This window comes from Cygnus atratus, chromosome 1 (genome assembly GCF_013377495.2).
Source record: "Cygnus atratus isolate AKBS03 ecotype Queensland, Australia chromosome 1, CAtr_DNAZoo_HiC_assembly, whole genome shotgun sequence".
Taxonomy (NCBI): domain Eukaryota; kingdom Metazoa; phylum Chordata; class Aves; order Anseriformes; family Anatidae; genus Cygnus; species Cygnus atratus.
The window spans coordinates 115,137,918-115,160,428 of record NC_066362.1 but is presented as its reverse complement, the minus strand read 5'-3'; the positions used below and the strand labels follow the sequence as shown (position 1 = coordinate 115,160,428).

Sequence of the window (22,511 nt, the reverse complement as noted above, 5' to 3'; positions counted from 1 at the left end):
TGGATCTCCTGAATTACTAAAACTTCTCATCCCTAGCCTGTTTATTTGCAGTTGCTTGTGCTTTGGTTTCCTCTGTCTTGCCTAGAGTTGATGATTATCAGTCTCTGACTTGATTTTTTTTTATCTTGATTGATCCCCTCAGGTGACAAACTATTTAAATGTGAGGAATGCACAAAGCTGTTCAGCCGTAAAGAGAGCTTGAAGCAGCATGTTTCGTACAAGCACAGCAGGAACGAAGTGAGTGGAAATGACTAGTGGGCTTTTTCTGAGGTTAGGTGAAAATGTACCGTGGGCATCCAGGTGCTAGCGGGGGAGTTTGGGTCAATTACATTTGAGCGGATATCTGTGAATTTCTTATAAGTGAGACAAGACTGATAGGGAGAGGTACCATTTGCTGTTACAACAACAAATTAGTTTGGAAAGTGTGGACATGCTTTGGAGCATGGAAGTCCTTTTCCATGTCTGAATTTTCTGTTCAAAATTGTTTTCAGGCATCTGTTACAGCAAGAGAAGCTGGAGTTAGCTGGACCTGCATTACCTAGAAGTGAGATCTGAATTCAGTTTATTGTATTAAAAAGGACTATTCTAGTCTTGTTTGCCTGTCCTGGTTTATTTATCTCCACCTATAGCATCATTTAGTGGGTGAACTCTCTGGGTGAAGGCTGTGTCAGTAAGGGCTGTGAACAGATGTGTAAAAGTGTGATGCTTATAGTAGCAGCGCCGTGCCTGCTGATGAGGGCCTTTCAGTGCTGCTGCCTGTATAAATATTTAACACACCTGTGGTGGGGCCTTATCAGTGAATATTTCTGTTCTTGCTGGGCATCAAGGTCCTAAGCTCTCTGATTCCTGGCATCTACTTTGGAGCTAGAGGATGAGTCAGATTACATCTCGCTTTTCAAAAATTCTGTCTCCATATCGGACTGGGAGGTTATCAGGAAGACTGTTACAAGCACACAGGTGCATTGTCTGTTCTTTTTTTTTTTGTATAGAGATCATATGTAGAAACATGGCGTGATAATATAGCATTAGAATTTTGCATCAGTGTATATTTAAGCGTCCTGTTGAAGGAAGAAAAATTAGAAAAGACAGAAAAAGTAACTGAGATTCAGAATTTCTCTGTCAGACGAGACTTGGCTTTTCCCCCTCTTAAACACTTACTGTTTGCAATCCTCAGGTTGACAACGAGTACAGATACAAGTGCACAACATGTGAAAAGGCCTTTCGGATAGAGAGTGCGTTGGAATTCCATAACTGCAGGACAGGTGAGAATGGCTAACGGTTCAGCTTCCTCTCATCTTTACTCAGTTTTGTGGGTAGGTCTACAAATCTCTCTCAGTATAGTAACTGCAAAGGGGAATTAGGCATTTGGATTTTTTCATCACCACAAGCAACCTGCCCCCTCTTTCCCCCTTTCCTCACAAAACCTCTTGTGATAACAGAAGTTAAAACAGTAATCTGCAGAGCAACACATCCACTTATGTATTGCATTTTTTAGTATTTCCTGCTCAACTATATAAAAGCTTAACTAATATTTCACTCATATGTTCATAGCTACCCTGTCACCATCTGTTTAACTTTCTTTCCTGAAACTAAGTTTGGCCTCTCTTCTCTGAGATAGAAGAACTGGAAAAGGAGCCGGTACTATCAATAGTTTGTAGCTTTCTGGGATTATAGTTTTTGTGGTTTTGCGGCTCTGGGCAGCCTGCTCTAGTGGTTGGCAACCCTGCCCAGAGCAGGGGGGTTGAAAATAGATGATCTTTAAGGTCCTTTTCATCCCAGGCCATTCTATGATTCTATGATTCTACAGTTCTCTTCTGCTTTTTCATACTTTCTTTATACTTGAAGTAGTCTCTGCAGATGATTCTTTCTTGGTATCACTAGAACTTGTCCTTTTCTTCTCCAGCGATCCCTTGTGGTTACTCATATTAGTTGCGCTGAGTGATCTTAGGCTTAGAAAATGACATCCCAATTACTTTTACAGACCCGTGATAACTCTCAGTTTAGAATCACTTGGGCAATTGCCCCTTCCACACCATCCAAAGTAGGTTTTCTCATTTCCTTTCAGAGGGTACAGCTTGTATAAAAACTCAGCCATATGTAGAATGGAAAGTAATGCCGAGTGACCTCAGTCTTGTGTTCATTCAAAGACAGCAGCGTATTTTCTGTCTCTTGAGTTGACTGTTAGCAAAACGAGCAGGCAGTTTTTGCTCTACTATTTAACAAACCAAGCCGTTACTTCATTGTGATTGCTTTAGCATTGGCAAATTCCACCTACAGCACCACGGTGTCATGTTCCGACAAAAGTCTCAGCTGCTGAATATCAAGTGAATTTCCCATAGCCCTATTACCATGTAATGGTTTGGTTTTTTGAGATTTTATACTTTATTCTGGAGTATACTGTACTGGCAGGTATTGCACAGTCAACTCCAAACATAATTTTAATGTATGCTAGACCACAATGGAGATAGCCCAGGTGAGGAAGTTATGATGCTAGAGCCAGTGTTCAAATTAACATAATATATTTCTATTGCTTTTGAAAAAAATATGTTCCAGTGCATTCCAGTGATACTTAGTTTCATAGGTGGCAAAATTAAACGTGATATGTTATTTGATGTTTATTATGCTTTTAATGGGAAGACAAATTTTGAAGTAAAAGAAAAATACATGCTCCTGCATTTCCCTCCTCAATCCATGTAATGATGTATTTTATGTTAAAATTCAGGTCTAACAAAAGAACTACCTGTCCCACAAACACATAAAACCTGCTTTCCTCTGTAAAGACCTGCATGGTTTCTCTTACAGATGACAAGACATTCCAGTGTGAGATGTGTTTCAGATTCTTTTCTACAAACAGTAATCTTTCCAAACACAAGAAAAAGCATGGGGATAAGAAGTTTGCATGTGAAATCTGCAATAAGATGTTCTACAGGAAGGATGTCATGCTAGACCATCAAAGACGACACCTGGAAGGTAAGTATACTGCATATGAACAGAACTATTATGGTAGGTGTCAGTTTTTGTCAGCTTCCTGACCTAAAGTAGCAGGCTTCAGCAACACGTGACACTTATAAAAAATAATAGTAATGAATCCTGGAGGAAAGTTACCTAATTCTGTGAAACCTTTCTAGGAGCTGCACCATTTTTTTTTCTTCCCATGATTGGAGTCAGTGCTGCTAACGGTTACGTGAAAGTTGCTTGGGTTGTTACGCATTAGCTTAGACTAGCTGATTTTAACAGTCTCTAATTTTTAAAGTTATTTGAGCTCTTTTTTTTTTCTTTAAATGTGTGGTAACTTGAAAATTTGAGGGCAGAGGATTAACTTGCAATGTAGGACTGAAAGTGACTGCAATATAAATTTATTTTTAAAGGCTGCTACCTGGCCAGTATAATATAAGCAGAATGCTGTGTGATGTTAATCTGTCAAAATCTGGGGAAATGTTTGAAAATAATATAATATTTGTCTGTTTGAAATTTCAAGTGTCTAAAGATCTTATAAGTACTCAGAGAGAGTGGAAAAACTTGGGTGATGATAGATTGCTGAAGCATATATTAAAATGCCACTAGTGGTAGGGATGATGAGACCACAGGTGATTTAAAAAAAAAAAAAAAAAAAAAAAAAAAAAGGCAGTCAGATTATCTGATTTGTTGCCTTGAGTATAGCTGATCGTCACTGGCCTCGCATGATTCAGCCCTCTGTGTCATGAACTAGAGGACAGCTAGAGGACAAGGGTTAGAGTGGAAATGGCAAGAAGTTTCACGTTCAACTTTCACAGAACAGCAGCAGCCCTCTTGGAAGTAGCAGAGAAAGGTCTGAAAGCTTCCAGATGGTTCCTTCTCTCCTTAGAGATTTTTGGGGAGAATTTCTAGGCCAGGTAACTGATCAAAATGCCAAGGCCTACTACATCTGCCTATTTTACTGTTGACCATAAATGTCTGTTTTCATACACAGTACAGTTGGTGTAATATCCAACACTTTGGATACATCACTTTGGCAGACTGCTTCTATATTCTTAAGACACCATTTTAACTAAGCAATTATCCTTTTGCTAGCAATTAACTTCTGCGTTGAGGCTCTTCCCAGTGTTTCACTCTTCTTTACAGTATTCACCTGAGAGGGCATGCAGATTGGAGTGGAAAACCATGGTTTATTTTTTTTGTTTTGTTTTTTTGATGGGGACTGTTCTGTTAAGGGGTGAGGCGTGTGAAAAGAGAAGAATTTGAACACAGCACGGAAAACATGGTTCGCTACAAGAAGGAGCCTTCGGGATGCCCCGTGTGTGGGAAGGTAGGCTTCTTTGCCAGCATGTGCCCCGTGAAGCTCTGTGTTGCAGCTCCAAGAACACTCCAAGGGTGTGCTGTGCCTCAACCCAGAGCTTCTGAATGAGTTATCGTGGCATAACAAGTTACCACCCATGTATTAAACCACAGTAACTGTCTACCTGAATAGACGCTTAGCCTGCCAAAAGGTTTTAGGTGAATGACGTTCCCTAAGGTATCTGCCAAATCAGATTACCTCGCAGCTCAGACAGGCATGCGGTCAGTTAGCAGCGAGTCCTGGGGCCCAGCCAAGGTGTTTGTTGCTCTTTCAGCTGCGTCAGCTCCATTATATGTCCAAGCACACAGTGTCTAGAGACACTGAGAGCTGTTATGGCAAAAATAAGAACAAAACCGAAGTTCGGACTAGAATTTTTTCAGGACATGTAACAAAACATAGAGTGTAATGTGGTCACTGTGTCTGCCAGTGAAATCCCTTGGCTTACACTATTTAGCATGAAGTTTTTCTGCCAGAATGTAAACAGCTAGAATTGACTGTGTGCATTGGAAATCATTTTCTGTTAGAATTCAAAGTGAACTCATTGTGTGACCATGCCACTGTTGTGTTTGGGAGCTAATTCTCATGATCTGAAGTTGCTGTTGTCACTAGTACGAATATTGTGGGTTTAACTAGTGGTTCGATAAATGTTTAATGATCTATGGTGCAAGATGTGCTCAAGCAATACTTAATTTGGTCTGTAGGCCATTTTTTTTTTATTTTTTCAATACGTTAAATATCAGTGAAGATAGATTTTGTGTATGTATCTTTTTACAGATAGAGGCAACGTTCTTGGTTCAGAACACACGGTCTAAATATTTCTAAATTTACCCTATGTAATTCTGCTCCATCTTTTTTGGAAGTCAACCTCTGACAAGCAGGCAATTTCAGTCAGTTCTTTGAAGCTGTTTATGTGTATTTTGCTGTGTCAGCAGTTTCTGAGGTAGTCTGCTGAGTTCCTACATGTTTCTGGCCAGAATGAATAATATGGGGTAGTAAATATGTTCTGAGCAGTCCGTTGGATAACTTATAAAGAATTGTAGTCCTGCTGGGCATGATACAAAAACCCATCCTTCTTCTTCTGTCTTAGGTATTTTCATGCAGAAGCAATATGAACAAACACCTTTTAACACATGGAGACAAGAAGTACACCTGTGAAATCTGTGGGCGGAAATTTTTCAGGGTGGATGTGCTGAGAGATCATATTCATGTCCATTTTAAGGTATTGTGTTAATATTTTAGTAGGAAAGGCCTGTTATTTAGCAAGCATTAATAAGCATATCGATAAATATGTTCAGACTGTTACAGCCGCGTGTTCATACTGGCAACACAACAGTGATTGTGTACCCTGTGCAGTGATGTTTCTACGGCAGCCTAGCAAGTGTCGCGTTCTGATTTACCCATGGCTCTGTATTCCACAGGTGGACTGCTACAGAGTACGTGGACTATCATATTTAAAGTTATTTCAGGTACCACTGCAGAACGCTGTTCTGAACATTATGTAAATACACTTCTTTGACCTTGGGTTAATCATAGAGGTTGCACAGCTTAAGGCAGGGAGAATAACAACCTGTTTAACAGGAGGACTGCTAACAGTTGCATTGTTCCAGCAAACAAACCAGAAAAGTAATTGAATCACAGTGAATGTGATTCTCTTATATATGCCGGCATAACTGGCTGTGTGCTCAGTTCCTAAGCTGGTTTAGTCAAAATGACCCAAATCATTTTTAAAAAGAAAAATATAAAATAAAAACACCTCTATTACTAGTGCCTAAACAGACACTGATTATTTTGACGTAACTGGGTTAGCACAAAATTGAAAGGAATTGTATCACTCAGTGATGCTTATATGGTTGTAATACTGAACCAGTTGGGTATCTTTTTACGTTCAGATTCCTTTTATATACAAAAACTGAGTATTATCTGTTTAGATAAACAGTTGTTCCTTGTTTAGTCATGCACAGAGGGACTTTGTTTACCTGAATTGAATGAAGTGGGAGGATGTTATAAATAATAACATTACAGCAGTTGTTAATGTGAAACAGTCAGGGTGGAAAAAAAAAAAAAAGAAAAACAGCTGTCAAGCTGTTACCTTTTGACATAGGTCTTTATTAAAACAGAATATTCTTTCCTACCCTACACAGGATATAGCACTAATGGACGATCACCAGAGAGAAGAATTCATTGGTAAAATTGGAATCTCATCAGAGGAAAACGATGACAACTCTGATGAAAGTGCAGATTCTGAGCCTCACAAGTATAGCTGCAAAAGGTGCCAGGTAGCTTTAAATACTTTCAAATTAATTTGATGGGGGGAAGGAGTGGAGATATTTATAAATTATTCAGTTTTAAGTAACACTGAGGATTAGCAAAGAGTAGGCCAGTTCACAGGTCTGCTCTTCTCTGCAGTGCTTGTTACCTCTATTCTAGGAAGTGATCTTATTCTGTAAGACATCAGGTGGTGTTCTGTAAGGCAAATGCTAAATACTTAAAAAGATAAATACATAAATATACACTTCCCTCTGTGTAAAGCAGCAAGCAAGCAAAACTGGAGGAAGAAACAATAAAGGAATATTCAAATCTTACGCTATCTTTTAATTATGTGCAAATTAAAGTTGTGGCAATTCTGAATGATACCAACTGCAATTTGATTCATTTTGACAAGATCAGATGTCCTCTAGTGGATATCCAGTTTGGAGGATCAACACTGTTGTTAATGTTCAGCATGACTGCTTATTCTTGGCCTATTCTGTTACTAACAGGATGGATGGTTCTGCTGGCACAGACTTTACTCACTTGTCATTGAACAGAGGAAGACTCTTTCAACCTCTTACTGCATGGCTTTTGCCATTTAGTAAAGAAATAATGAGGAAGAATGGGATCTTTAAGGCCCATTTGGATTCTGTACCCTAACTGGGGGAGCACACAGTGCTGTGGTGGGGGGGATGCAAAATGAATCAGTGACAACAGCAAAACTGGCCAAACTGACAGTGGGACAGGAGAACCTTGGTAGTTAAGCCACCAACTTGGCCTTTGGAAATCAGACTTTATGTCACAGTCTACTCTTAATGTGGTGAACGTACTTAGGCTATCTTCTTTTCATTTTAAAGACTCAGAGATATTAATATGTCATTTTTCTGTTCTTATCTGCAAACTGTTTTTAAATGCAAGCTGATTTTAATCTTATGTCAGTAAGTATAAGAAGATGTGGTATCACAGCAGTTAATCGTGTACTTGCTTTCAATGTGGTAATTATAATATCTGGCACTTAATGGATACATAAACTGCATAAAAATGTATGCTTCTAAATGTGGGAAATTGTGCCATTCAAATTAGAAAGCTCTTTCTGGAAGCTGTTTTTATTTTGTTTGTTTTTAGCACTTTTGGAAGTGTCTGAGAAGTAAAAACTGTGTAAGGCAGTGGGAAGTGAGTGTTACCTGTGATGAAATGGAGAGGCTCTTTTTGGCTGAAAATTCACACATCCCTAAGGGAGAACCACATATAAATAAGTTAGTGACATATGTCTTCTGAGGATATCTGTCTTTATTTTTTCGTTTTCCCAAAGGACATCTTCACCAAGCTATTCAGTACTGTCAGTTATACCCTGAATAATTGCAAAATCAGAGCAAAAGATCATGTCATGGCACTTTGCCCTGATACATAGGAGCATATATGTATATGCAAGGTTACTCAGCCCAGGTCAAGCACCTGGCTGTCATAGTTGTAGTGCTTCCAGGACCTGAGCTGGTATCGCTGCTCTGCAAATGCCTAGAAATACCAACTCTTCTTGCTCTGCAGAAGAGAGCTTACTCTATCCCTAAAGTCCAAAAGACATTTCTCTCCATCTGTGACGTCCTTGGTTCAACAGCTGGTGGAGGTTAGATGTGGCTCTCTTCAAGTCTGTTCCTCAGTGCACAGATAATTGGAGGTCCTCTACTTGTGCAGTGTAAGAAGCACGACTTCTGTCCAAAACCGAGCAAACTGTTCTGCACTTCTGCCCTCTGTCAGCAAGAAGCCAGAGATAACATCTCAAGCTAGTTTTCCAAGTGAAGCCAGAGATAACATCTCAAGCTAGTTTTCCAAGTGAGTTAACCGATGTCCTGTAGCAGTGTGTTTGTAATGGCCAAACAGGTTCAGGCCTGAATCTAGCTTTCCCAGAATTTTCACCTAGTGATACGCAGGGTATTTCTGACTAGTAGCTCTGGCTTGAGATCCCAGTAAAACTTAGTATGAAATCGTTGCTGTTCTAAGGACATTTTTCCCCTTTCATTCACTATTGGTTCATTTCACAGTTAACTTTCGGCCGAGGGAAGGAGTACCTGAAGCATATAATGGATGTGCACAAGGAGAAAGGCTATGGCTGTAGCATTTGTAATCGACGTTTTGCTTTGAAGGCAACTTACCATGCACACATGGTCATTCATCGGGAGAACCTGCCTGATCCTAATGTACAGAAGTAAGATGACTTGTTGGCCTGATATGAGGAGCTATCTTGAAGTCACAGTGGCTCTGCCATCTGATGATTTTAGAGAATTGGGTTGTACTAAAAGACCAGAAACTAATGGGTGTTAAAATGTTGATTAAAAGTTCGAAATGCTTATATATCACTGCCAATTCACTTAAAACGATTAGTCAACAGTGACCCAGTTTGGGCTTTGTAAACAACAAATCTATGGTTTTAATAAGAATTTTTAAAAAATATATCATTTGAGGGCATAGCAATGCCTTCAGCAAACCTAGTGTTTCTAAGACTCATTTTTAAAATGCATTTATGTTTCAAGGAACTTTTCTAGTAATTAGTATTACCAAACACACTGACAAAAATGCCTGAAAACCACCTCTGTCTCAGGAAAAGCATGACAGTTTTGGTCTCTCTGGTTTCAGATATATCCATCCATGTGAAATCTGTGGAAGGATTTTTAACAGTATAGGGAATCTGGAAAGACATAAGCTTATACATACAGGTAAAAATGTTGTGTTTCTTTATCATTCTCACTATTACAAAGAAATTTCTGTTGCCAATGCCTGCCTTATTTTTTTTCAGGGAGAAATAAGTTACGGGTTTTTACTGTAAGTTACAATAAGATAAATGATATATTTATGCTTTTAAGGTAGACCAGTTTTCTAAAACAGATAGTGTTAATGAAGATGTTTGGTCAAGGCACACAATCCAGATCTTAGTTAATATAATGCAGGATTCATCTGCTAAAATCCTAATTCTGTATTCCGTTCTTCCTCAAATTCTTCTCCATGTCACCTTCTCACCATTACACAGGCTGAAAACTGCTATTGCAAAATCATTTTTAACAGCTCATTATTATTTCATGCTATGCAGTATTTTCCTACCTCAGACTTTCTTTTTTTAGATCTCGCACAAAAAGCCAGCTTTTTTCTCTCTCTAATGTCTCCTAATTCAGTCTGGGCTACAATATGCATGAAAGATATGGCTGTCAACACAGGTGGACTGTTGCCCTCTGATTCACCAGTTTAGTCAGGTGTTAGGGGATGCACATTTTTCATTAACATTTTTTTTTGTTTATGTTGTCTTTTAAATTTATTTTTAAGGTGTAAAAAGTCATGCTTGTGAGCAATGTGGCAAATCATTTGCTAGGAAAGACATGTTAAAAGAACACATGCGGGTCCATGATAATATCCGAGAATACTTGTGTGCAGAATGTGGCAAAGGTATGTCTAATGCCTTGTTTTCCATTAACTGTGATACTGAATAGCAGGTGAACATCTGAATTAAAATGATTTCCATTATTCTAATGACTTAGAATATTGGGAAGGTACTCAGAATGTAAATTCTTTAGAGTGTTAGAAACTGTATTAATTAGGAGCCTTATGCATATATTAAACACCCGTAATTTTACAATCTAGTTCCACGACCTGTAAGACACATCTGAAGTCAGTGAAATTTGCCTCTGTTCTGTTAGATTGAGGAGTGCTTGCCTGAGTGAATTCCACTGCATTTGCAGTACCAAAGTGAATAAAAGTTGTTTTGGTTTGTTGTTTGATTTCTTTCATTCTAGACTGTTTTCAGACTTAAGAATTAGAGTAATTTCTCTTTCTAAGAGCTTTAGGAGTCAAAGTTGCTTTCAATTTTTGAATTACTTGAGCTATAACTTGAACCATATCTGAACTGGCATATTAGTGGAAGGCAGTAAGTCTGACATCCCTAAGGATGTTTTATCTTTGCTTCTCCCTGCTGTTTTGCTTCTTCCACATGGTTCTTCAGATGTTTTCCAGAGATCTTGCCTGGAACTAAAATAATAATGATAGTGTGCACTGCTACCTAAACAATTAAAAACATTGAATAGCGGATACACAGCAGATACCAACTTAGAGCTATTGTCTAACGTGGTTGGTCATCCTGAGCTCCCTTCCGAAGGTAGGAGAATGGAGAAAATCATCATACTGTGCTTTTAGCTGTATCTTTGTACCTCATAGGAATGAAGACAAAACATGCGCTTCGTCACCACATGAAGCTTCACAAAGGGATTAAAGAATACGAGTGCAAGGAATGTCACCGAAAATTTGCACAGAAAGTCAACATGCTGAAGCACTACAAAAGACACACAGGTGAGGTCCCTAAGGATGTACAAAAGCTGCACTGAATCAGCTAAATGCTTCCTGAGAGAGCTCTTATATAGAACAGTGAGAGAATATGAGGAACATTATTAAAACAAATATGCATATTGTGCTTTTTCCAAAGTGAGGTTTTGGTCAGTCAAGACCACCTGTTATACAGTTAAGATGTGTTTGGTTGCTTTCATGTTTCCGTTTTTTAAGGGTGGTTGGTTTAGTCTAGGATAGACCTAGAGTGTTGCTTTTGTTTTAAATCAGTCTCCAGTTTCCTATTTTACAGAACAAAATGTTATTTTCTGATTTATTTTCAGACTGATACAGTGGCATAGCTTAATGAAAATAGCTGGTGAAACTGGGCTTTTTATTTGTTTGGCTGTGGGGTGGAGTGTTTTGGTAATACAAGATTCAGAATTGTCCCAGGTGCCTTTATTACTCTTACACTAAGAGTATTACTCTTAGTAATGCTCTTATTACTCTTACACTAAATGTACTCTTACAGGAATCAAAGATTTTATGTGTGAGCTCTGTGGGAAGACTTTTAGTGAGAGAAATACGATGGAGACTCATAAGCTAATTCATACAGGTAAATCCTCTAAAATACAGTAATAAAAGACTACAGCTTAACTTTTCTCCTAGTTCTCGTATGATACTCATCTTCGGGGGCTGTTGCTAATAGCTTTTCCTTCCATCTGCCACCAGTAGGAAAACAGTGGACATGTTCAGTCTGCGATAAGAAGTATGTCACTGATTACATGCTCCAGAAGCACATACAGCTCACGCATGATAAGGTAGAAGCCCAGAGCTGTCAGCTGTGTGGGACAAAGGTTTCTACCAGAGCATCCATGAGTCGACATATGAGGCGTAAACATCCAGAGGTGAGTTAGTTTGGCAGGTAGATCATAGAGTGGTTTTTTGACTTTTCTTTTTTTTTTAGGAAACTTTATGACTTCAGTGACTTGAAAGGAATTCCTCCCCCATCATCCCACCCCCCTTTTTTTTTCCTGTTCTCTTTTGAGGCCAGTTTTAAGGTTAAGGATAAATACCAGCTCAGGTAGCATCTGTTAAGCATGCACTTAGCCGAATCAGCTGTTTTGTTATGTTTCAGTAGTAAACATATCTGATTGCCACTCCCTAAAAATGAAGTTCTTCTGATTACTTAAATCCCTTTTTTTTTTTTCCCTCAGCTTAAATGCATATTTCTTTTCATGTTTTGTCTTCATCTACTAGTGACCATAATCGATTCTTTTTTCCCGTTGTGTTCTCCATATTTAGAAGTGATCTGAAAGAAGTGGTGAATAGAGATGACGGCAGTATCTGCTGATGATGTAAAATGATTCTTAGTATTAAAGATGAATGCTGACTGCAGAGAATTTGGATTTGAGGGATGTTTTGTCTGACTGTAATGGGGCTTTTTCTTTGTTCTAAATTTCTGAATAGATACTGTATTTTTTCTCAGCATTTATTGTTTAGGTTGACTAAGGCTTCTCCTTTCCCTTTGAGGTTTTATTTTACAAGCAGTTTATCATCAGCATTGCTTTGCATTGAACTATTCCTTCCCTGTCATCATGATGAAATGTAGGCAGTCAACAAAAAGTTCTGTTTATTGACTTTTGGTTTAAAAATGCAGCTAAGTGTCTGCAATCTAGAGGGCGATTTGTTTCTGTTCTTTGATAAGCTGAGAAGTATAGATATTGCTGAAAATAAGGGAATAGGACACAGTTAATACATTTATAAATAGTAATTAAAATAATATTTTTTTTGTCTAATTATGTTTGACAAAACATTACATTACTATAGAATTCCTCACTTCTCAGTGGGTTGTGTTCTGTCTGGAATATGAAAATAAACACTTTCTTCTAGTGTTGTCTTTAAACTTTGTTGGTTTTCAGTGAGAAGGAAAAGATTGACAAGGGAGGACTGACCGATGTCATCCACCTGGACTTCTGTAAGGCCTTTGCCACGGTCCCACATGACATCCCCATTTCCAAATTGGAGAGATACAGACTTGATGGGTGGACCATTCAGTGGATAAAGAATTGGCTTGAAGGTTGCACCCAGGGAGTGGTGGTCAATGGCTCTATGTCCGGGTGGAGGCTGGTGACAAGCGGTGTCCCTCAGGGGTCTGTCCTGGGACCAGAGCTGTTTAATACCTTTATTAATGACACGGACAGTGGGATCGAGTGCACCCTCAGCAAGTTTGCAGATGACACCAAGCTGAGTGGTGCAGTCGATACAACAGAAGGAAGGGATGCCATCTAAAGGGTCCTGAACAAGCTTGAGAAATGGGCCCACGTGAACTGAATGCGATTCAACAAGTCCAAGTGCAAGGTGCTGCACCTGGGTCAGGGTAATCCCAGACAGGAACACAGACTGGGAGAAGAACTCATTGGGAGCAGCCCTGCAGAGAAGGACTTGGGGGTTCTGGTGGACAAAAAGCTTGACATGAGCCAGCAGTGCGCACTTGCAACCCAGAAGGCCAACTGCATCCTGGGCTGCATCAACAGAGGGGTGGGCAGTGGGTGGAGGGAGGGGACTGTGCCCCTCTGCTCTGCCCTTGGGAGGCCCCACTTGGAGTGCTGCATGGAGTTCCAGCACAAACAGATGTAGATCTGTTAGAGCGGGGCCAGAGGAGGGCCACAAAGATGATCAAGGGGCTGGAGCATCTCTCCTATGAAGAAAGGCTGAGAAAGCTGGGGATGTTCAGCCTGGAGAAGAGAAGGCTCTGGGGAGACCTCAATGCAGCCTCTCAGTACTTAAAGGGGGCTTATAAAAAAGTTGGAGAGCAATTCTTTGTTCAATCAGATAATGACAGGACAAGGAGGAATTGTTTTAAACTAAAAGAGAGTAGGTTTACATTTGGTGTAAGGAAGAAATTCTTCGCTGTGAGGGCGGTGAGGCCCTGGCACAGGCTGCCCAGAGAAGCTGTGGGTGCCCCATCCCTGGAGGTGCTCAAGGCCAGGCTGGATGGGGCTTTGGGCAGCCTGGTCTGGTGGGAGGTGTCCCTGCCCATGGCGGGGGGTGGAACCAGGTGGGCTTTAAGGTCCCTTCCAACACAAACCATTCTATGATGCTATGTCATACGATGAAAGTCACTTAAAAAAAAAAAAAAAAAGCCGTGCATTATATTAAATGATACATGCAAAATGTTAGATTACATAATTTTTGCTTTGTGACAGGATTTATCAAGGCTATGCTGTATTGTTTGGCTGTGGTCTGTTCTGCTGCTGTTCACCAGGCTGATACCTCTTTGTTCACAGATTCTTTCAGTGAGGATTGATGATTTAGAGCAGCTGCCAGAGACTACTACCATTGATGCCTCCTCAATTGGGATTGTTCAGGTAAAGTCACCATTGCTGAATTCTTATGGTGACAAGGTGTCAGGCCTGCTGGAGGGTGAATTGGGGACATCATTTTTTTGTTATGTGTCATAGCCAATTGTGGGCTGGTAGGCAAGGGATATGGTTTTTAGAGAACCAATCCTAGCTTAATGTGTGGCATGCTGTGTTCTAAGACATAGCAGCATAAGCAGATGCAAGTTGTTGATTTGTTTTGTTATATAACATGCTCATAAAATTGAGGTAATTAGAGCATGAGTTCTCATTCTCTGAAAACAAGTTTTTGCTGAAGTTTGATCCTTTGCTTGAGAATCGACAGTAAAACAACTTCAGGTGATAGTGTCTTACTTGGAACTTCATCAAGTCATTTTGCTTAGTGTTTTGTTTGGAAATTCATCACTCCAGCCAGAATTAGCCTTGGAACAGAGCGAATTGCCGGAAGGGAAACAGCATATGAAAGCTCCTAAACGTGGCCAGAAACGGAAGCAAAAGTCAGGTGAGGAGGAGGAAGCTCAAGTGCCTGAGGACCCTGCCTTCAGCGAATACACAGAAAAGGAAGCTGAGTTTACAGGAAATGTTGGAGATGAAACTAACTCAGCTGTACAGAGCATTCAGCAGGTAAAGCTCCAGTAGAAGGGTGATGGGCAGCTGGCATTGCTTAGGGGGATAAACTGTTTCTCTAATAGCAAACACAGAAGAGCAATCGGAACAGTTAGGGCTAGTTTGATAAATTGCAGTAATACAAAGATAAATAGGAATTAAAAAGAAAAAAATCAGGCCAGACCATTCCTCATACCAGACCATTCCTCATATCTGTTTGTATTTCCTTCAGTGTTACCATCTCCTTGTTTGCCAGGTACCACTAACTGGCTGAAGCTATGTCTACAGGTGTGACAGCTAATTTGGCTGACGGTTTTGAATGTTGCGTATGCCCTCCCCCATTATCTCCTTACTTCTATACTTGGAAGTTGTTCCATTCAAAGCTTTTTATATTCCCCTCTATCTGTATGACTTCTTTTGCTGGCAGCAGCAACATACGAGTCAATCAGCACTCAGCTGTTTTTTTCTCAGTGCCAGATATTTGACAGTCAGGTTACCTTTCTGTTTTTCCTCAGGTGGTGGTGACCCTTGGCGACCCCAACGTCACAGCCCCGTCCAGTTCCGTCGGGCTGACAAACATCACCGTTACCCCCATTACAACGGCGGCTGGCACCCAATTCACAAACCTCCAGCCGGTGGCAGTGGGCCACCTGGCTGCGCCCGAGCGCCAGCTGCAGCTGGACAACTCCATTCTCACCGTGACGTTTGACACCGTCAGTGGTTCCGCCATGCTGCACAACCGCCAGAATGACATTCAGATCCAGCCGCAGCCGGAGGCCGCCAACCCTCAGTCTGTGGCCCATTTTATAAACCTGACCACCTTGGTGAACTCCATTGCTCCTCTGGGGAACCAGATAACAGAACAGCATCCTCTGACGTGGAGGTCAGTGCCTCAAACTGATGTCTTGCAGCCCCAGGCACAGCCAACGCAACAGCAGTCAGGACAGCAACAGGTTCAAACAGAGCAACAACAACAGATGTATAGCTACTAATTTATACTTTGAAAAGTTGAAATGGACAGTACTTAGAGACAAAAAGACGCAGACACTTGGAAAATTTCTAATAGGATTGTTTGCTGGATACCAAACAGATGGGAAAATGTTTATACAATGAAATGTAAGCTGAAATTGGCATAGCACCCTGCAACACCCTAATTTTGAGATTCTCATATCGTCTCTAGACCTTGCACTGTCTTTCAAAAACAAAAGAAAAAAAGGAAAGAAAAATCTCACCATAAATTTAGCACCCCCTTGCACTGTGTATTTTGTGCAGAAAGATTGAGATTTGACAGGAGCATCATAATATATCTTAACCAAAGCAGGGAAATCCTAAATAATATGGCACTGGTGATTTAGAAAACCCTTTCAGCCGTAACATGTCACTTACTTCTCTCCAGTCTGGAAATTATATACGAAGACCTTGTTGACAGTAAGCTGGAGTGCACTTCTGGCCAACTGGTAGAGACTGAAATGTAAACACAAGTGGGCAAAACAATAATTGTTTTCTTTCTTCTTTAGGTCTTATATCTAACAACGTTGGTAAAGTAGGTGGAGGTTGGGGCTTGGGGGTGGGGATGAGTGTGGTGTGGAAGAAAATATACCAATTTCACAAAGTGTTTTCAGTTAGTGATGGGAAAAGCCCTGTACCCGTAACACAGTGTTAGTGCTACTTGAATCACATAGCTGGTCTAATGCTAAAGCAACTTTTGTGGTCTTGTAGTCAAGTTTGAATCAAAGCAGTTACGAACTGAGACAAGAATGTGATACAGTTTTATGTAATTCTTCAAAACTGCTCTTTCAATTTGGCTTTTAGCTACTAGGCCCGAAGAGCAATTGGTCCCCTTTGATCAAGTTCAGGATGTGATTTTTTTTCAATTAGCCTTCTTTCATCATGTAATAAACATTTGAGAAAGCATTCTTTATATATATATATACATATATATATATATAGCCTTTGTACTTTACTGTGCATTCCTGGTGAATATTTGTGTGAAGAACATTGTTATCAATATGATGCATTAAGTTCCATGTCCTCATATTGCCTTTTCTCACAGAAATAATGTATGGATTCTATTTCTTCAGTTTCCAAAATTCATTGCCACATACAAGGTTGTGTGAAATGCAAGACAAAAAAATGTCTAACGCATATTCTGCCACGTGGAGGCAGTGTGCCCTAGTGTATAATGGGCAAGGTTTGCATGAATATTGGGGATATAAATAGAGGGTTGGGCCAAATACATTACTGCTGATACTACACTTTCATTCCATTCTCCATATATTGATGTGTAGTCTGGACTTTCGCATGTCAAGGAGACAATATCTTTCCCACAGAGCAAAAGCAGCTGATATCAAAAAGGAATAAACTAAAAACAAACAAACAAAAAGTTGCTGCCTGGAATCCTGAAAGGCAAATTTGTCCTGCCAGCTACAGTTGAAGAACAAGTTCCCTTGGGGCTGCAAACTGAGCCACAGAACCATACTAAAGTTTTTTGCTGAGGATAAAGCTGCTGCTGTGTTTAACAGTGAAGATTGATGGTTGTAAAAATCCTGTCTGTGCCTATCATATTTATGAAAATGTTCTATGTATTAGCAAAAATATGAGTAGGAATGAGTTTGTCTTTGAAAGTTGGTATTAACATGGACTACCTGACCCCTAAAGAATGCCTTATAATTTCTGCAGCAAATCCTTCCAAAGTATAAATGACTGGAAATTAAAGGTAACCTCCCGTGGCTTTCTTGGTGCCAGAGCAACAGCCAGAGTCTCGCTATGCTACAGTCTGTGTAAAGCCTAATTGCAATGGGACACGGCAATAAGAGGGGGGTTTCTGGTGACAGATTTTGTGCCAGAGGAATAGAACGACTTTTCTGTAAATGTCAACAAGTCCAGAAATGTCTTTATGGAAGACGCCTATATTCGAGGGGACAAGGATGCATATCAGAAACATCTTTTACCAGTGTGGAAAAGAAAGAATTTTCTGTTCCCTAGTCTCTTGTTTTCCCCAGTTCCTTTTCAAACAACACTCTGTGATTCTGTAATTTTTTATAGCCTCCCACCATCCCAAGAATTAGAGCTTGATGCCCCTCTATCACACAGATTATTCCACCACTGGCTTGGGCCAGATAAGCTTCTCAGCTATCCTCCCCATGAGTGCTTCCCCTTCATGCCAAACCCATTGATCAAGAGGACTCTAGGTTTTATTTATAAAACATATTATGTACTTGAAACTTTTTAAAACTTTTTTAAACTTTTTTTTTCCCCGTGTTCAGTACCTAATTAATTACCTAATTAAATACCTAATCACATTATATTTTGGCAGGGTGACTGAAAAAAAAATAGGAAAGCAAATGCAGAGGTCTGGGATCAAGTTAGTGTGGTAAATAAGATGGCTGACATCTAAAAAAAATTAATGTATGTATACAAACAAGGAGGGTTGCAGTGCTGCATATAGATTTTCTGGAAGATGAGTTTTTTGTCTAGACATATGTATGTGGTGATCAACCTTTTAGGTAGGGAGGAGGAGACTTTTTGCCTCAGTTGCACATTGAGTACATCTGCTCACTATTAATACCACGGATGTTTGCATTCAGGTTACATTGAATCAGCCAGAGCCTTTTTAACAACTAATAGTTGCCTGACTATTTGATAAGAATGGTGTCTGCAGGTGATCGTCCATTACAGAGATCTCTCTGACTTCACATAGCCCCTTTGTCCTGTGTGGGATCCTCAGGTGTTCTGTGCTCTCATGCTGGCTCTCATCCCTCCTGCTCTTCCTGGCCCACGGAATCTGGCCCAAGCAAGTCAGCATCTTGCCCTTCTGATGACAATTGATCCTAAGTGTTTAACTAACTCAGTATCCCCAAAATCTTAAATGATATTCTGCTTCAGGAGATAAAAATGAAGCTCACTGGAAGGAAGGGCTTTGAGTAGGCCAGGCAATAGAAAGTTCTCAGAACCTCCCAGAAGGCTCTTTTTAAAAATGATCTTTCCCTGCAACCCTTGCTGTGGTATCTCATCATCTCAGTGTGATTTTATTACTAATATTATTAACATCCCTGTGAGAACAAAACTGTATCTTGGGTGTGCTGCAACATGAAAAACTCCAATTTTTTTGAGAAGTTGGAAATTGATTCCTTTTCAGACAGAACTTACCTTGGAGAACTAGTGAATGCCAGCTGCTCTCCCAGCTAAGCCTTTTTCAGACAAATACCAAAGTTATACTGATGCTGTTTCTACCTGCACAACAAATAAAAATATGTGAGGGATGTGCAATCTAAATTTCATTTGCCAATTTGTTACTAGCCTTTTCATCTGTAGCATATGAAGGTTACATTTTTTCAGCCGTGTGTTGGAGATTTTGCATAACAACTGTTCGGTAACAAACTGGAAATATTTTGAGCCAAAGGAGTGATGTTGTGTAGTGTTGTGTATTGTCATTGTTTATTGCTGAGACTATTATTTAATTGAATGCTGTCTGTGGCACATGGGCTCTGAAGTAAAGGAGCAACAAGGTACAGAACTTTTCCTCTACTAGCGTTTTTATTCTTTTTGGTCCTCAATGTATCAAACTTTTTTTCTTCAGGTAGACTTGCTTCAACAGCAGTAAGATCCAGTAGTTATCTGTAGAACTTTGTGCACCCCAAAATATACAGGAATATGGGGTAGCATCCTAAAATATTTATTCTATAGCTTATTGCTGTACAGTAACAGAAAAAAACAGGAGATTACATCCTTCTCAGCTATGGTCTAAGATGAGTTCTCTCTAGAAAACCTACTGTATTGTGCCATTACACTCTAAAATTAAACTTTTCTTTTGAGATGTGCCAGTAGAAAAAGTATTTTGCAGAAACTTACCAGTCAGTTTCCTATCTGTCTAAACAACTAGGTATCTGCACCTTTTTTGTTGTTCCAGAAAGTGTTGGAAATTACCAGCTGGATAACAGCCGAAATTATTTCTGAAACTGAATTTTCTGTCAGTTTGTCAGGGTAATTTACCAGTGTTCTGTACGCAGAAAGATGCTTGAATTCCTCATCTGGAAGACTGGGAATGGAAAAGATACCATACATCTAAACGATAGTCATATAAAAACTGTGGGTATTACAAGAAAATGGATAGGGAAAAGAGCTTTGTTAGTGGGGTTTTGTGAATTCTTTTTCAGTAATGATACTCCCGTGACGATATTTAGACTACTTAAAGTAATGCTGTCTCTCCTTTTAATTACTTTTGGCCTTACATGTATTACCGATACAGGCATACCTGTCGGAAAATCTTTAACCCTCTGTGTTTTTGGCATGCCTATTCATGGCAGTTGTGAGTGTGCTGGCCTAAACTGGTGTAAAGCGAGGAGGAAACTCAGCGGAGGAGGGTCCTGCCGATCCGCACCACAACTCACAGCAAAGCTCTGCTCTCAGTATTTTTGGACAAAGACAGTACAGCCGAGTGACTGCACCTGTGAGATTAGTTGCCAAGGTTTGTATTCACGTAGGGGCTTTTGCCCTGTAGCAAATCCAAAGTGTCATGTTGGCAACAGGACAACAACAACAACAAAAAAAGGCGTTTTCATCACATTTGTCATCAACTCAGAGTGATTTTCTTCAGTGCTGTGGTGCTACTATCGTATTCACACTGTACATGGCAAGAAGCTGCCAAGGTTTCTTGATTAAAATTGTTGGAACACTTTAAAAAGCCACAGTTACTTCCCAATGCAGTGCAACAATGGTTGGAAAATACATTTTTTTTTTGCCCTAAAATGCTTTGAGAAAGCTGTTTTGGATTTCTTTTTCCTCCTGGGTCCTGAAGTGCTACTCTGCACGTGCAGTGATGACAGTCGCAAAACGCAGAGTTCGGCTCAAACAAATTCAGCGCACAGAGCCCTGCCGATGGCTGACACTCTGCATCATTTTCCTGGGGAATCCATGCTCACCGTTGCTAATCTGACCTTCCTAACAGCCAAGCTGAAAGGGGCAGAAGGGGTGTCCTTTGAGAGGGGGAGGGAAGCCGAGACTCCTCCAAGCGACCTCAGCCTTGCTCCTGGAGTCGGGATTTCATCAGCATTTGTAGTGTGGTGCTGTTGTCTTTCTGTCTTATCCATGAGTTGTTTTGATCAGTTAGTGTCTAGCTAGGTGCTAAACCTTTTGAAAAGCTGGTTAGTTGCACTGGCTGTAGAGCAGCTGATGTCTAAAGCAATTAAAAATACAGAGTTTGGGGATTTATTCCATCTAAAGTGAAGTTTTTCAGTTCTAATGTCTTCTGGCTGTCAGTTGAGTGCTCCCCTGTGTATTTTTCCATTTATATCTAGGTTTTGATCCAATAAAGTTTTTAAGGTGTTTGGTAGGAAAACTTAAACAGCTACAAAAAAAAAGAAGTGTAGTAATGGCAGAATGAGGAGTTAAAATTATCAGACCTAATGATGCTGATTTTCTGCAGATTTTCGCCCTTCTACCTGTGAGGTTCTTGGAAGAAGGAGGCAGCACGTGCGCTGTCCAGTTTGCCAGAACTGCTCGTGTATGGATTGATGAGCTGGGTGTTGTTAATGAGGCCAGATATCAGCTGAGCTCTGCCAGCCCTTCCCTGAAGCCATGTTCTCATTTTAGCATCTCTTCCCAACGCAGCTGGCTGTTTTTCACGGAGCTTGAAGGAGCCTGGGTGTCTCTGGGGCCCGTACCTGTGAATTTCAAGAAAAAGATTCAAAGCTGGGGAAAAAGAGGCAACAAAATACATCGGACATACAACATTTTTTTTTAATAATAATAACAATAATAATAATAAAACCAAACAAACAAAAAAACAACAGAGAACACATACTTAACCTGCTGTACAGAACTGTATGGTAAGATGTGATGGATGCAGTCCTGTTAACTAAATATTAGCGATTAATATGTTAAGATGCTTTTTTTCTAGCGGAACCTATACTGTTACTTGTAGAGGGGAAAGTGGTAGCGTGTACTTAGTTTACCATACATTAACTTCAAAGGTAAAGCACACTCAGTGCGTTATATGCAGCAACATGCAGGTCGCAAAGTGTAAGATGCACAAATGATAAGAGTGTATAGCAGGTCTACATTTCATCATTTCTGGAAAGAGCTTGTGGGCAGCATTTTCTCAAGCCTGAACGTCCTTTCTCACGCACAGAAGAGACCTGCTCCGTCCTGTACGTGCTATCTGCATGCAAGTCTGACGTAGGAGCATCACTGAGGGGATGATATTAGAATAAAGAGGGGTGCTTTACAACCAAATTGCAAAACAACTACAACAAAAAATCAAATGAGCACATTAAAGGGAAGGGTGGGGAAGTTCCTACCCCCGCTCTCTGTTGTGCCAAGGAGAGGGGGATAGAAAAGAATGGTTCTCAAATCTGCTATATGGGCTGTGCTGTGGGTAGCTTAAAAAAAATACAGTAACTGCATATGGGAGCTCTTCTTCCCTTCTCTCCACACCCATACCCATGTTAAGACCATGGTCTGAGCTTTCAAAGGAATGAATACCTTTGCCTGCCATACAAATGGCACCTGTACCCAAGGGCCCATGTGACAACAGAGAATTCAGGATGTGTTTTCAGAGTAAACATGGGTACATATGTCAGGTGTTTGGACAAAGAGGGGTTCTTTGGGGAGCTGTCTTAAAAGGTAAAGAACAGTTGCTTTATTGTCCTTCTGTGAAGTCAGTCCTGAATCAAACG

At 40.2% G+C, this 22,511-nt stretch overlaps 1 protein-coding gene across 8 annotated transcripts in view; it reads left to right on the top strand.

The window, feature by feature from the left end:
- PRDM15 (PR/SET domain 15) overlaps window positions 1-19,360 on the top strand; it is a 37,707-nt gene extending 18,347 nt beyond the window's left edge. For 7 of the 8 annotated variants that reach the window (XM_035546006.2, XM_050709687.1, XM_050709685.1 and 4 more), the window contains 15 exons: window positions 143-237; window positions 1,175-1,262; window positions 2,803-2,970; window positions 4,191-4,285; window positions 5,403-5,534; window positions 6,457-6,591; window positions 8,605-8,768; window positions 9,197-9,276; window positions 9,878-9,997; window positions 10,763-10,894; window positions 11,400-11,483; window positions 11,600-11,775; window positions 14,158-14,238; window positions 14,641-14,853; window positions 15,351-19,360. In XM_035546006.2, the coding sequence (XP_035401899.1) occupies window positions 143-237; window positions 1,175-1,262; window positions 2,803-2,970; window positions 4,191-4,285; window positions 5,403-5,534; window positions 6,457-6,591; window positions 8,605-8,768; window positions 9,197-9,276; window positions 9,878-9,997; window positions 10,763-10,894; window positions 11,400-11,483; window positions 11,600-11,775; window positions 14,158-14,238; window positions 14,641-14,853; window positions 15,351-15,827 (2,240 nt within the window). In that variant the 3' untranslated portion in view covers window positions 15,828-19,360. The remainder of the gene's footprint in view (window positions 1-142; window positions 238-1,174; window positions 1,263-2,802; window positions 2,971-4,190; window positions 4,286-5,402; window positions 5,535-6,456; window positions 6,592-8,604; window positions 8,769-9,196; window positions 9,277-9,877; window positions 9,998-10,762; window positions 10,895-11,399; window positions 11,484-11,599; window positions 11,776-14,157; window positions 14,239-14,640; window positions 14,854-15,350) is intronic. The other variant, XM_050709681.1, reaches the window with a different exon arrangement.
- The last annotated feature ends 3,151 nt before the right edge of the window (window positions 19,361-22,511 follow it).